A 15,507-nucleotide genomic window follows, 5' to 3' on the forward strand; every position below is an offset into this window, starting at 1 on the left:
TTAGTACTATTTACTATTAGCCAGATCTGATTATTCTAATAAATCTCTAATATACCTTTTCTGGAATATCTATTTTTAAAATATATCTTTTTTTAAAATTTTTATTTTTAATTAATGTTTATTTTTGAGAGAGAGACAGAACACAAGTCGGGGAGGGGCAGAGAGAGAGGGAGACAGAATCCGAAGCAGGCTCCAGGCTCTGAGCTGTCAGCTAAGAACCCAACGACAAACCATGAGATCATGACCTGGGCCAAAATCAGACACTTAACCGACTGAGCCATCCAGGCGCCCCTAAAATATATCTATTTTTAAGACAGAACATAAAACCTGTATTTGTGAATCCAGTATAAGCTATCTTGCCTGGTATCTTCATGGATCCAAGATATTAAAAGATTAATAAAATAATTCTTTAAAAACCTCAAGTTACAGATTTAACAAATAATATATTTCCTCAAGTTTTCTGGATTATCCTACTAAAAATAACTTGTATTAATTAATGTACTCTGGATTTCCAGATATAAATACCAGTCAATGGTTGGCTGGCCACTGAATCATAAGTAAAATTATTCTTAGAATTGGGTCATAATATATGGAATGCCTTAACTTTTCTTAGTTCAAACCCTGTAATTTTACCCTAAAATACATAATCATGTCCTTTTATGTGCTTTAAGCTGACATATTGACTGTGCAGTCTATACTTTGTAAGACAGCAGGTAACTCTAGCACAGAAGAAATTATATAATGTGGCATGGGGGATGACTTCAGTGGCATTATTCCATTTTTATTTATCCAGACTGTTGCTTTTAGCCCTGCATTAAGACCTCCTTGTATATCAGTTTCTAGTGTGTCACCAACCATCACACAGTCCCCAGGCTGTACTCCAAGGAGACTACAGCAGTAATAAAATATGGAAGGTGATGGTTTCTCTTCTTTCTGCTCTCCACCTACAACGATAGCATCAAAATAGGACTGGCAGGCACAAGCCTTGATCTTCTCCCTTTGGGTCTGGCAGTCTCCATTTGTCAGTAAAAGTAGGCGGACCTCCTTTCGAAGTTCAGTGAGCATGGCTTTGACATCTTCTGCTAGTATCATATGCTGTAAACGTGTAGATTTCCACAGGAAATAACATTCTTCAGCTAATATCCTATTAGCTGCACCACCCTTCGTTTCCTGGATTGCTTCTTCCCAATGTAAAGTCCTGAGATCAGTAATGCAAGTACTGGAAGGATGAAAACATTCCTTGCTGAGTTTAACTTGCACTTTGTCACAGATGGTTTTAGCTTCTTCTTTGTAATGGTATTTTGATTGTAAGAGCTTTATCACCTAAATAAAAGAAAATAGGTCTATTAGCACACTTCAGGTCTTTAATAGTCATGCCCTGAGAAGCCACACTCCTATAATCTCAGAGCAGAGATTCTAACTCCATATGTCTGCCTTAAGGCAGCTCTATTAGCATGCCATTTGTAGTAGGAATATAAAAATATAGAGAATACCAGAGTGAAGATCTCCCAACCTCTCTCTACAGAACTCATTCATATATTGAACCGATTTCTATTCTAAGAAGTGTCTTCATAGATAGCTCATAACAACCCTTCATTTGGCAGTCCGCCATCTTTTATTCTGGTTATGAAGAAATAGAAAGAAAACTTATATTGATATTCAGTAAAAACATTTTAAATTCCTCAAAACCATTATTTAGACTCTTCCAAAAATAATGCTGGTTCATCCAACCTTTTCTTATCTATGTCCATTTTATGTTGTGAAGGCCTAAACTGACCACCATATAAAATGGAACCTAATTCTGTTCTTTTAGAAACATATATTCAGTTCTAATGTAATCAAGCATGTTCTGTGATTTCAGCCATTTAATGACCCAGTGCTTTGTCCAAAACTAGTTCTCCAGATAAAAATCTTCAACAAGTTCTGAGTCACACTCTGTTACACTGGTTCTGAATCCCCCATTAGAATTACATGCTCTCACTCATGTTCCACATCTTTTTATCTTAGCTTTTATTGCATTAGATTCTTTTCTATTTGGCCTGTCTTCTAACATTTACTAAGACCCAATGCTCACATACATCATTTCTAACCTTTTCCACAACTCTGCAAGCGTTTTTGAAATGAAGAAATGGAAGTTCAGAACTGTTAAGTAACTTGCCAAGTTGGGATTTAAATCCAAACTTGCCTACTTCCAAAGCACACATGCTTGCCTTTACACTATTGTATTAGGCAGTAGAGACTGGATCTGTTGTCCTTATGACATGATCTGGTGGGGAAAATAAGCAGGTATGTAACCACCATAAATGCTGGCTTGAGTGCCATGACAGTCATGTAAATAACAATGGAAATAAAATTCAAGAAGCAAGTCATTCCACAGGGTTATTGGATAAGGCTTGGCAGAGAAGATAACATTTAAACCAAGGTGTTAACAAGCCAATAAGATGGGCATGGGAGGATAAAATCACTCTAGACAGAAAGAAGAGCATGAACAAAGATGCAGAGCTTAGAATTTTGAGAACTGGGAAAGGTGAGAAGCAGAGTTCAAGATGAAATTCAAGGCGTGTGAGGGAGGATAGTAAGATATGGGGCTAGAGAGGCTATTTGCAACTGTTTGTGAAAGGCCTTCAATCTCAGGCTGGGCAGAGGCTACCCAAATCCCCTTGGTATGCAGTATTCCCATAATGCCTATACCTTCATACTGTGATTAGGTAGACTTCTCTGTTTAAGAGCTTTATTTGACCACAGGAGCACCCATGCACATAGGCTAGGGTGGAAGTGATACCCTGGGAAAAGGCCTCAACCAATGAGGGGCAGAAAATGGTAGATAAATATCTCTGCTTTCTTGTCCCTTGGAAAGGACAATTGAAGCATGTTCTCTTCATGCTGTGTCCCACAGTTCCCTAGCTGTTCACACCAGTAACCTGCTCATTTAAACTTTCCTTCTTTGTATGATTCCACCACTCTCCTAGAGTACTTCCAAGGATCACCTCCCAAATGGATTACCTGCATCTGAAGTCCCTGTCTTAGGGACATCTGGGGAAAGATGACAACACCAAGACATTTTTGGATCTTTGAATGATGAGTGCAAGGCACATAACTGGGAACAAAAGTTATCTGTTGTTGGACCAAAGTGGTCAAACAAGTTTAAATGTGTTGCCCTAGGGGCGCCTGGGTGGCGGAGTCGGTTAAGCGTCTGACTTCAGCCAGGTCACGATCTCGCGGTCCGTGAGTTCGAGCCCCGCATCAGGCTCTGGGCTGATGGCTCAGAGCCTGGAGCCTGTTTCCGATTCTGTGTCTCCCTCTCTCTCTCTGCCCCTCCCCCGTTCATGCTCTGTCTCTCTCTGTCCCAAAAATAAATAAAAACGTTGGAAAAAAAAAATTTAAATGTGTTGCCCTAAACTATATAGGGAACAAGTTGTATGCTACTCACAAGACTGAATTCACAATTCACCTACTGAAAAGGGGAAAGAGATTAATAAACACATCCTTCTTCCTTCGGAGTATAAGATTCACATCAAAAGTAAAGGAAATAGTGCAAGGGGCAAGATGGCGGAATAGCATGGAAGTTTTTTTTGCATCTCTCATCCCTAAAATACAGCCATATCAAAACTAAACCATCCTGCACACCTAGAAAACGAATCTGAGGATTAACACAATTTGCACAACCTGAACCACAGAACTCAGCAGGCACGTTGTGCAGAGAAGTGAACTGGGGGAGAGAGAAGCTGCAGAGGGCAGGGGGCTGTTTTGCTTGTGGAGAGAGGATGGAGATGGGAGGAGAGCAACCCCTCCCTGCCCGAAAGTAGCTAGAGAGAAAAGAAAGAGTTAGCAAGGGACTTAACAAAAAAAGGGAGAAAGGAGAAAGGAGAGGGTTTAAATTCTATTAAGACTCTATAAACAGGGGGGAGCACAGAGCCTGAAACTCCACAGCTAGATACCTGGTGGTGCTCTGGTGAGAAGGGCAAATCACCAGGGGTAGAAAGTGAGGTCCTTGGCCCACATGGGGAGAGGTAGTTTCCCTGCTGGGAGGATATTTGGTAGAGGCAGTGTGGCCACCCCACAGGCAAAGGTCCCAGAGGATCCTGAAGAACAACCACATTTGCTGGTGCTGGAACAAGGACATTAAGTGGGAACCTGGGTGCCAGATGTGTGTTGTGATTTACCATAATCCCTGAAACACTGCTGCTACATGATTGTGAAAATTTTCTGGGGTGGGTTGGCACCCAACCACAGTCTTTGGGCAAAGGCAGGAGCATAGTTCTGCAAATATTACTGGGGGCAGGTGGGCACCAGGCCATTGCTCGGTAAGACTCTCCTCTATAGAGTCATAACAGGTCAAAGCCACAGTCCCTCAGAAGTGAGATGCAAAACACAGCCGCATCTAAGATAAAACTCAGGAGGGAGATGCTGGCCTGGCAACCTGACAGTTTGGTCACAGACAGTGTAAAAGCGGGAATGGACGGACTGGAGACAAAGGACAGGTGCCTGATTGCTGATCGGGGAGAACAGAGTTCTGATACTAGAGACTAGGGAACTGGGTGATACCATTTTACCCCTCCTGCGCAGGTGCATACACCGCTACACGTGCCACAACAATCCACCCCAGTAAGCTAAGAAGCGCCATCTAGTGGAGAATGCAGACATTACACTAAGCCCCACCCAACTGGGCCAACCTTGCTCTTCAGGAACACCACAAATCTCTCTGCCTGCTTACTTTACAGACTATAAAGTGCTTCATAGTTGAACTTCTAGCGGAAATCGATGTAATTTCAATCGTATTTCGGTCTGTTCACTGGTCCATCTATTCAATTATTTTTTTTCCTTTTCTTATTGTTCAATACAGAAAGAGAAAACATTTATTCTCATTTTCAATTTTTGTTAAAAATATCTCTTTAAATTTTTTCTATTTTTTTTTACTTTTTGAAAATTTTCAAATTCTATTTTACTTCCATCATTTCATTTTATTCTATTTCATTGTATTCATTTTTCAAGTTTTCAAACATTTTCCTTTTTTTTCTTTTATTATCTTTCCCTTTTTTCTTTAATCTGTCAAGCTCCTTTCAATAACCAGAAAAACAAACCTAGAATCTAGCATCATATATTTGATTTTATGTGTGTGTGTGTTGGTTTTAATTTTTTAATTTCAATTTTTTTTACCTTATTAATTCCTTTTCTTCCTTCAAAATGATGAAGCAAAGGAATTCATCCAAAAAAAAACAAACAGGAAGAAATGACAGCCACGGACTTAATCAACAATGATACAAGCAAGATGTCTCAACCAAAATTTAGAATCACGATAATACTTGCTGGGGTTGAAAATAGATTAGAATCCCTTTCTGCAGAGATAAAAGAAGTAAAAGCTAGTCAGGATGAAATAAACAATGCTATAACTGAGCTGCAATCTTGAATGTATGCCATGGCAGCAAGGTTGGATGACGCAGAGCAGCGAATCAGCGATATAGAGGACAAATTTATGGAGAATAATGAAGAAGAAAAAAGAGGGAGATTAAGCAAAAGAGCATGATTTAAGAATTAGAAAAATCAATGACTCATTAAAAAGGAACAACATCAGAATCATAGGGGTCCCAGAAGATGAAGAAAGAGAAAAAGGGGCAGAAGGGTTATGTGAGCAAATCATAGCTGAAAACATTCCTAATCTGGGGAAAGACACAGACATCAAAATCCAGGAAGCACAGAGGACTCCCATTAGATTCAACAAAAACTGACCATCAACAAGGCATATCATAGTCAACTTCACAAAATACTCAGGTAAGTAAAGAATCATGAAAGCAGCAAGGGAAAAAAGTCCTTAACCTACAAGGGAAGACAGATCAGGTTTGCAGCAGATCTATCCACAGAAACTTAGCACCCAGAATGGAGTGGCAGGATATATTCAATGTGCTGAATCAGAAAAATATGCAGCCAAGGATTCTTTATCAAGCAAGCCTGTCATTCAAAATAGGAGAGATAAAAAGTTTCCCAAACAAAAATTAAAGGAGTTTGTGGCCACTAAACCAGCCCTGCAGGAAATTTTAAGGGGGATTCTTTGAGGGAAGAAACATCTCTCTCTCTCTCTGTGTATGTGCATGTGTGTGTGTGTGTGTATACACACCAAAAGCAACAAAGAATCAAAAGGACCAGTGAACACCACCAGAAACTCCAACTCTACAAGCATCATAATGGCAATAAATTCATATCTTTCAGTATCCACTCTAAATGTCAATGGACTCAATGTTACAATCAAAAGACATAGGGTAACAGAATGGATAAGAAAACAAGATCCATCTATATGCTGTTTACAAGAGACCCACTTTAGACCTAAAGACACCTTCAGATTGAAAATAAGGGGATAGAGAACAATCTATCATGCTAATGGTTGACAAAAGAAAGCCAGAGTAGCCATACTTATATCAGACAATCTAGACTTTAAAATAAAGACTGTATCAAGAGATGCAGAAGGGCATTATATCAAAATCAAGGGGTCTATCCACCAAGAAGACCTAACAATTGTAAACATTTATGTGCCAAATGTGGAAACACCCAAATAAATTACAAACATAAAGAAACTCATCGATAGTAATACCATAATAGTAGGAGACTTTAACACCCCACTCACAGCAATGATCATTTGATCATCTAATCAAAAAATCAACAAGGAGGGGTGCCTGGGTGGCTCAGTCGGTTGGGCGTCTGACTTTGGCTCAGGTCATGATCTTGAGGTCCATGAGTTCGAGCCTCGCATCAGGCTCTGTGCTGACAGCTCAGAGCCTGGAGCCTGTTTCAGATTCTGTGTCTCCCTCTCTCTCTGACCCTCCCCCGTTCATGATCTGTCTCTTTCTGTCTCAAAAATAAATAAACGTTAAAAAAAAAAATAAAAAAAAATCAACAAGGAAACAATGGCTTTGAATGACACACTGGACCAGATGGACTTAACAGATATATTCAGAACATTTCATCCTAAAGCAGCAGAATATACATTCTTCTCCAGTGCACATGGAACGTTCTCCCGAATAGACCACATACTGGGACAGAAATCAGCCCTCAGCAAGTGCAAAAAGATCGAGATCATACCGTGCATATTTTCAGACCACAATACTATGAAACTCAAAATCAACTACAAGAAAAAATGTGGAAAGGTAACCAATACTTGGAGACAAAAGAACATCTTACTGAAGAATGAATGGGCTAACCAAGTTAAAGAGGAAATTAAAAAGTACATGGAAGCCAATTAAAATGATAACACCAGAGCCCCAAACCTCTGGGACGCAGCAAAAGCGGTCATAAGAGGGAAGTATATAGCAATTCAGGCCTTCCTAGGAAGGAAGAAAGGTCTCAGATACACAACCTAACCTTACACCTTACAGAGCTGGAAAAAGAACAGCAAATAAAACCCCAAACCAGCAGAAGACAGGAAATAATAAAGATTAGAGCAGAAATTAATGCTATCAAACCCCAAATGAAAGAGTAGAACAGATCAATGAAACCAGAAGCTGGTTCTTTGAAAGATTTAACAAAATTGATAAACCCCTAGCCAGTTTGTTTCAAAAAGAAAAAGGAAAGGACCCAAATAAATAAAACCAAGAATGAAAGAGGTGAGATCACAATCAACACAGCAGAAATACAAACAATAATAAGAGAATATTATGAGCAATTATATGCCAATAAAATGGGCAATCTGGAAGAAATGGATAAATTCCTAGAAACATATAAACTACTAAAACCGAAACAGGAACAGAAAATTTGAACAGACCCATCACCAGTAAAGAAATAGAACTAGTAAACAAAAGTCTCCCCCAAAACAAGAGTCCAGGGCCAGACGGCTTTCCACGGGAATTTTACCAAACATTTAAGGAAGAGTTAACACCTATTCTCTTGAAGGTGTTCCAAAAAATAGAAATGGAAGGAAAACTTCTAAACTCTTTCTATGAAGCCAGCATTACCTTGATTCCAAAACCAGACAGAGACCCTATTAAAAAGAACTATAGACCAATTTCCCTGATGAACACGGATGCAAAAATACTCAACAAGATACTTGTCAACCAGATCCAATACATTAAAAAAATTATTCACCACGACCAAGTGGGATTTATCCTTGGGATGCAGGGCTGGTTCAATACCCACAAAACAACCAATGTGATACATCACATGAATAAAAGAAAATACAAGAACCACATGATCCTCTCAATAGATGCAGAGAAAGCAATTGACAAAATACAGCATCCTTTCTTAATACAAACCATCAAGAAAGTAGGGACAGAAGGATCATACCTCAAGATCATAAAAGCCATGTATGATAGACCCACCGCTAATATCCTCCTCAATGGGGAAAAAATGAGAGCTTTCCTCTTAATATCAGGAACAAGACAGGGATGTCCACTCTCACCACTGTTACTCAACATAGCCTCATCAATCAGACAACACAAAGAAGCAAAATGCATCCAAATCAGCCAGGAGGAGGTCAAACTTTCACTCTTTGCAGATGACATGATACTCTACATGGAAAACCCAAAAGCTTCCACCAAAAAACTGCTAGAACTTATCCATGAATTCAGCAAAGTGGCAGGATATAAAATCAATGCACAGAAATTGGTTGCATTCCTATACACCAATAAAGAAGCAACAGAAAGAGAATCAAGGAGTTGATCCCATTTACAATTGCAACAAAACCCATAAAATACCTACAAATAAATCTAACCAAAGAGGTGAAAAATCTATACAGTGAAAACTACTGAAAACTTATGAAAGAAATAGAACACACAAAAAAATGGAAAAACATCCCATGCTCCTGGATAGGAAGAACAAATATTGTTAAAAAGTCTGTACTACCCAAAGCAATCTACATATTCACTGCAATCCCTATCAAAATAACACCAGCATTCTTCACAGAGCTAGAACAAACAATCCTAAAATTTGTATGCAATCAGAAAAGACCCTGAATAGCCAAAGCAATCTTGGAAAAGAAAACCAAAGCTGGAGGTTTCACAATCTCGGTCTTCAAGCTGTATTACAAAGCTGTAATCATCAAGACAGCATGGTACTGGCACAAAAACAGACACTCAGATCAATGGAACAGAATAGAAAATCCAGAGATGGACCAACGAATATATGGCCAACTAATAATTGACAAAGTAGGAAAGAATATCCAATGGAATAAAGACAGTGTCTTCAGCAAGTGGTGCTGGGAAAACTGGACAGTCACATGGAGAAAAATGAACCTGGACCACTTTCTTACATCATACACAAAAATAAACTCAAAATGGATGAAAGACCTCAATGTAAGACAGGAAGGCATTAAAATCCTCGAAGAGAAAGCAGGCAAAAACCTCTTTGACTTCAGCTGGAGCAACTTCTTATTTAACAAGTCTCCAGAGGCAAGGGAAACAAAAGCAAAAATGAATTCTTGGGACTTCATCAAAATAAAAAGCTTCTGCACAGTGAAGGAAACAATCAACTAAAAGGCAAGTGACGGAATGGGAGAAGATATTTGCAAACAACATAGCAGATAAAGGGTAGTATCCAAAATCTATAAAGAACTTATCAAACTCAAAACCCCAAAAATAAATAATCCAGGGGCGCCTGGGTGGCTCAGTCGGTAAAGTGTCCGACTTCAGCTCAGGTCATGATTTCACGGCTTGTGAGTTCGAGCCCCATGTCAGGCTCTGTGCTGACAGCTCAAAGCCTGGAGCCTGCTTCCGATTCTGTGTCCCTCTTTCGCTCTCCCCCCCCCCAATTGTGCTCTCTCTCTCTCTCTCTCTAAGAATACATAAAACATTAAAAAAATTAAAAAAAAAAAAAAAACAAGTAAGCCAGTGAAGAAGTGGGCAAAAGACATGAATAGACACTTCTCCAAAGAAGACATCCAGATGGCCAACAGACACCTGAAAAAATGCTCAACATCATTCATCATCAGGGAAATACTAATCAAAACCACAATGAAATACCACCTCATACCTAGTCAGAATGGCTAACATTCACAACTCAGGCAACAACAGATGTTGGTGAGGACGCAGAGAAAAAGGATCTCTTTTGCACTGCCAGTGGGAATGCAAACTGGTGCAGCCACTCTGGAAAACAATATGGAGGTTCCTCAAAAAATTAAAAATAGAACTACCCTACAACCCAGCAATTGCACTACTAGGTATTTATCCAAGGGAGGGGCACATGCATCCCAATGTTTACAGCAGCACTACACAATAGCCAAAGTATGGAAAGAGCCCAAATGTCCATTGAATGATGAATGGATAATGAAGAAATGGTACACATATACAATGCAGTGTTACTCAGCAATCAAAAATAATGAAATCTTATCATCTGCAACTACGTGGATGGAAGTAAAGGGTATTATGCTATGTGAAATTAGTCAGAGAAAGACAAATAGCACGTGACTTTACTCATATGAGGACAGATGAACACAAGGTAAGGGAAGCAAAAATAATACAAAAATAGGGAGGGGAACAAAACAGAAGAGACTCTTAAATATACAGAACAAATAGAGGCTTGCTGGAGGGGTTGAAGGAGGGGAGACAGGCTAAATGGGAAAGGGGCATTAAGGAATCTATTCCTGAAATCATTGTTGCAGTATATGCTAACTAACTTGGATGTAAATTAAAAAATAAAAATAAAAAAGAAAAGGAAATATTGTTCAGGCTATTTTTGTTCATCAAAAAATGCAAGAGATGGGGCGCCTGGGTGGCGCAGTCGGTTAAGCGTCCGACTTCAGCCAGGTCACGATCTCGCGGTCCGTGAGTTCGAGCCCCGCGTCAGGCTCTGGGCTGATGGCTCAGAGCCTGGAGCCTGTTTCCGATTCTGAGTCTCCCTCTCTCTCTGCCCCTCTCCCGTTCATGCTCTGTCTCTCTCTGTCCCAAAAATAAATAAACGTTGAAAAAAAAAAACTTTAAAAAAAATGCAAGAGTTAAGAAAAGTCTTAATAGTCCAAGAAAAATATACCAATCCTAAGAATTTTAGATGAAGGCAAAGTTTAATTTCAATGAACAAACCAAGCTTCTTCAGCTTTCACACTAATGTCACCATCTTTTCTAACACTGTCAGTTGAATTGCTCTTGAGCTATGATGGAAGGCCACTAAGTTTTAGCAACCCTATTGCTACACAATAAAAGAACACAGGCCCCTAGAAGTCCACAGTTCTTGAGCTTAAATAGGAGCTAGCTCATAGTTAGCAAACTGAAAGCTCCCCATAAACATCCCATTTCCTCTTACTGCAATTGCCAATTCATTTCTTATGTTCTCAGGGCTCTTAAAAAGCAGAATTAGCTTACCTTAAAGTGGAGTCTTCTAAAGGTATAGAATACCACTTTCAAGTTTTGCTATTTCTTCCAAGTATACCCTCTGAATTAACTTTTCCATTTTTTTTTTTTTTCCACACAGCAAGTAATTACAGATTCACTTGGGATCACAAGTAGCATTTAAACATTAACACATTAGGGGAAAAGTTTATCAGTCATTTATACATTAATATTACTTAAAACAGAAATAACACCTATTGAATCACTAGATTTTATACCTGAAACTAATGTTAACATTGTGTCAACTATATTTCAATAAAACAAAAACACCTAAGTTGAATTAGTACACGCTATTACTAGTGCACACAATCTTAATGCCCCAACTGAGAAAATGAGAGTTTTGATTGAATTGGGGGTGGAGTAAAACGATCTCTAACTTGGAAGTGTGATGACATTTTATGCAAGGGTAAGGCTGGCCTGAAAAGGATTCTGCGCACAGTTAAGCCCACTAAGTACTTAGGGGCATGAAGAAAGGAGCCCTAAGACAGTAAAGGGGGAGGGGGATCAATTTGATGTCATAAGATAAACTCAAACTTCTAGTTCAAAACTCTAAGACTCATCTTAACCAATACAAAAAGAAGACTCTATCCTACTCCTGCTTTCTGGACCCAGAATTAAAGTTAGTATCATCACTACTAGCTTTTAGCTGATTGTGATTGCGATTTAAACACTTTCTGAGGGATAGAGTGGAAACTATATAACACTTTACAATACTATGATAGTATATGAAGTGGCTGAATTCCAAATAAAACGGAGTTAAGAATATATGCTCACAAGGGCACCTGAGTGGCTCAGTCGGTTGAGCCTCTGACTCTGGAGTTCGACTCAGGTTATGATCTCATAGTTCATGGGTTCGAGACCCATGCAGGGCTCCACACTGGCAGCATGGAGCCTGCTTGGGATTCTCTTTCTCTCTCTGCCCCTCCCCAGCTCTCTCTCTCTCTTTCAAAGTAAACAAAAACAATTTTTAATAAAAAAAAAATAAAAAATACATGCTCACAAAATAGGACTGCCTGCATAGAGTCTACCAATTCAAGCAGCTCTTGTGCTATTTTAGCTCAAGTCTTTCCTCAAACATCATTTATTCTATGTGACCTACCTGACCAACCTATTTAAAATTACAATTCATTCTCCCCTCCACTTTTCTGAACATACTTATAAATAAATATACATCTGATGTATTATGTTCACAGTCATCCCCACTAGAGAGTAAACTCACAAATGCAGAAATCTTTCCTGCTCTGTTCATTGAGAAACTGCAATTTCCTGTGGACAGCTTCCTCTTGGGTAGTGACACGGACAGGCCTGAAGAGGGTGGAAAGAAAGAACTTTCCCAGAAAGGGAAATGGCTCCTTCTCCCCAAGCCCAAGGCAATGGCTAAGACCCTTCCTCCCCTTCTCCTTTCAATAGAGTATTTATGAAAGCTGACATATTACTTCTGAACAGGCCAGCATTTATGGATGATGCTGTATTCTTATGTGATAAAGCATTCCTTTTATAGTCAAAAGCACACACAAACTCTGCTCATTTGATAGAATGTTTATAAAGGAGGTGGCAACTGAACCAAGTCTGGAAACCTGGATTTTTATTTATCCATCCATCCATCCATCCATCATTTATTCAATATTTACCATGCATCAAATGAATGACTACAACAGTTTGTTCCCTCTTAAGAAGCTATTAAGTTGTAGGCATCTGAGTTACAAAACTTGTTACTATCCTTTGATAAGTATATCTTGAACAAAATACAGTGCTGGTATAAGGGAGGGTATAAAGACTAGGGAGAAATAGAATCTGACTTTTGTTCAGAAATTTCACTGTGGCAGGAATGTGAAGGATGAACTGGACATAGTGAACTTGGAGACACCACCATAGTAATAGTCTAGGTGACAGGGTGGATGGTATAATTCATCAAGTGAACATTTGGATGGCATGTACTTTCCAGGTTTAAATTAAACCTGGTAAGGATACTGAGGACTAAGATCATTATTCAAATTTTAAAATAAGAATTTAAGATTTAGAGTGGTTACATAACTTGTTCAGGCACTTTCAGCTAGGTACTGGGAGAGCTGTGATTGAAACTCAAATGTCTAATTTTATTATTTATTTATTTTAAACATAATTTATTGTCAAGTTAGCTAACATACAGTATATATGGTATGCTCTTGGCTTCAGGAGTAGATTCCCATGATTCATCACTTACATACAATAGCCAGTGTTCATCCCAAGTGCCCTCTTCAATGACCATCACCCATTTTCCGCTCCCCCCCATAAACCATCAGTTTGTTCTCTGTGTTTAAGAGTCTCTTATGGTTTTCCTCCCTCTCTGTTTGAAACTATTTTTTCCCCTTTCCTTCCGCCTTTGTCTTCTGTTAAGTTTCTCAAATTCCACATATGAGTGAAAACATATATGTGTCTTTCTCTGACTTATTTCACTTACCAAATGCCTGATTTCAAAGCATGAACTCTTGGCCTATAGCATTATTTGGCCTAAGCCAAGAATTTAATTGCAATATACTGGGCCTGACCTGCCAAGAACACAAAATATGCCCCTGAGGTCAAGGTAAAGGGTATAAAGATAAAAAGGACAGTCAATAGTGTGGAATGCCTCAGTAAAGTCATTAAGACAGACTTAAAATGTCCATTGATTCTGGCAATTTGGGAGGTGCCTAATGACCTGGCAAGTCTATTTCATTAGCAAGACAGAAACTGTATGTCAAGAGATTTAGTAATAAATAAAATGTGGAGATAATGTATATAGATTTCTTTTGAAAAACATGGTCGTCAACTGAGATAGGTAACATCTAGTGAAGAGAGAAGGATTCAAGGGAGGCATTCTTTTTAATGTTTTTAAGTGTGGGACAGACCTGAATATTCAGGAGTGGAATGCACCAACAAAGAGGATGAAGATCCAGGGAGTTAAAACCTAACTAATGAAGACTAAAGAGGTTGGAACACTCAGGGTTGGAAGGATTAGCTTTTGAAAGTGGGTTTTTCACATCTGATCACTCTTGGTTTTCTCCTTAGAGCTGAAGGCATTAGAAAGAAAAGGGGGATTAGAGGGCTTGAAAAGCATGGGAAAGGTCTGACACAACATTTGTGGGTATGGAGAGGATGCTGCTGAGCAATGCCTCATGAAAGGAATGCTCTGTGAAGCACGGAGTTTGGGTGTCACCTCAGATATCTAAGGGTCACACCCACAGCAGGGAGACTGGAGGTGAATTCCTGCGGAGAAAATTCTCTGGAGTCAATTAAGTCCAGACTCGCCACTGACAGTTGCGTAACTTCCTGGGTCTCCTCAAAGATCCATCGAAGACCACTCAGTGCGGGTACGACCCTCCCGGAGGTCAACCGCGGAGAGGATGGCGCCTAGCTGGTCCGAACCTGCCCTGGCAAGAAGCCAGAAGCCAGGTGTCTCCAAGTGTGGTATGAACGTCCATGTTTGTGGGCGACTCTGCCACCGTGGCAGTTTTAATGACATCCTTTCACGTCCCACAGCACTGGAAACAATTTCAAGAACCCAGCGTCCCAGAACCTGGGCGTAGCCAGGGAGGTAACCCAAGGGGCTGGGAGTGAGGGAAGGCAGCAACACCAGCCAGCACCCCCTGCCCACTCGTCTTTCTTTCCCGATCCTTCCGACATGGGGCCAGGGGCCTCAAAGGACGAGAAGCCAGTGCCTCCGGGATGACCTGGCCCCGGTGCGGTTTCGGCGGAGATAGCACTGGAAAGGTCAGGGGTGGGAAGACACCAAGGGGACAGGAAAGCGCGTGATACAGGGTGGGCGCATTGACCCTGCCCGGAGGAGGGCCGCGGGAGTTGGGACGTTACCTCCAACATGCCTTTTCTACTCGCCCCGGCCGTGTCGATGAGCGTGTTGTCCAGATCAAAGAAAACGGCCCGTACCTGGTTCAAGACCATTCCGCCAACCGCGCGCGTACCGTTCCAACTCCGCCTCTGCCACCGCCACCCGCGCATGCGTGAAGAGGGACTGCGGGCACGGAAGACGTGGGCGGAGCCGTGAGGTCACCTGACCATTCCTTGCAGCCGGCGGGACTCCCGCGAGATGTCTCAATAGTGGAGTGTCTGAGACAGCGAGATACCGCGAGAGTCCGGAATCGCGGTCTGTTGGTAGCGACCGAAACGTGCCACGGTCAGCGGGCGGGTAGTATCTGAACAGCTTCAGAGTGTGGAAGATCAGTGGCGC

At 40.4% G+C, this 15,507-nt stretch overlaps 1 protein-coding gene across 2 annotated transcripts; it reads right to left on the reverse strand.

Annotated features, from left to right (window-relative positions):
- Positions 1-225: 225 nt before the first annotated feature.
- Positions 226-15,294, reverse strand: NANP (N-acetylneuraminic acid phosphatase). Of its 2 annotated transcripts, none has more exons than XM_040447924.1 (2): positions 15,132-15,294; positions 226-1,323 (listed from the first exon to the last, which is right to left on the reverse strand). In XM_040447924.1, the coding sequence occupies exons 1-2, from the start codon at positions 15,276-15,278 to the stop codon at positions 667-669; spliced, it is 804 nt and encodes a 267-aa protein (XP_040303858.1). In that variant the 5' UTR covers positions 15,279-15,294; the 3' UTR covers positions 226-666. The 2 variants fall into 2 exon arrangements, with proteins under 2 accessions (XP_040303858.1, XP_040303860.1); XM_040447926.1 differs by having other exon boundaries at positions 15,207-15,289.
- Between the last annotated feature and the right edge of the window lie 213 nt (positions 15,295-15,507).

This window comes from Herpailurus yagouaroundi, unplaced genomic scaffold (genome assembly GCF_014898765.1).
Source record: "Herpailurus yagouaroundi ecotype Mexico unplaced genomic scaffold, PumYag 196, whole genome shotgun sequence".
Lineage (NCBI taxonomy): Eukaryota > Metazoa > Chordata > Mammalia > Carnivora > Felidae > Herpailurus > Herpailurus yagouaroundi.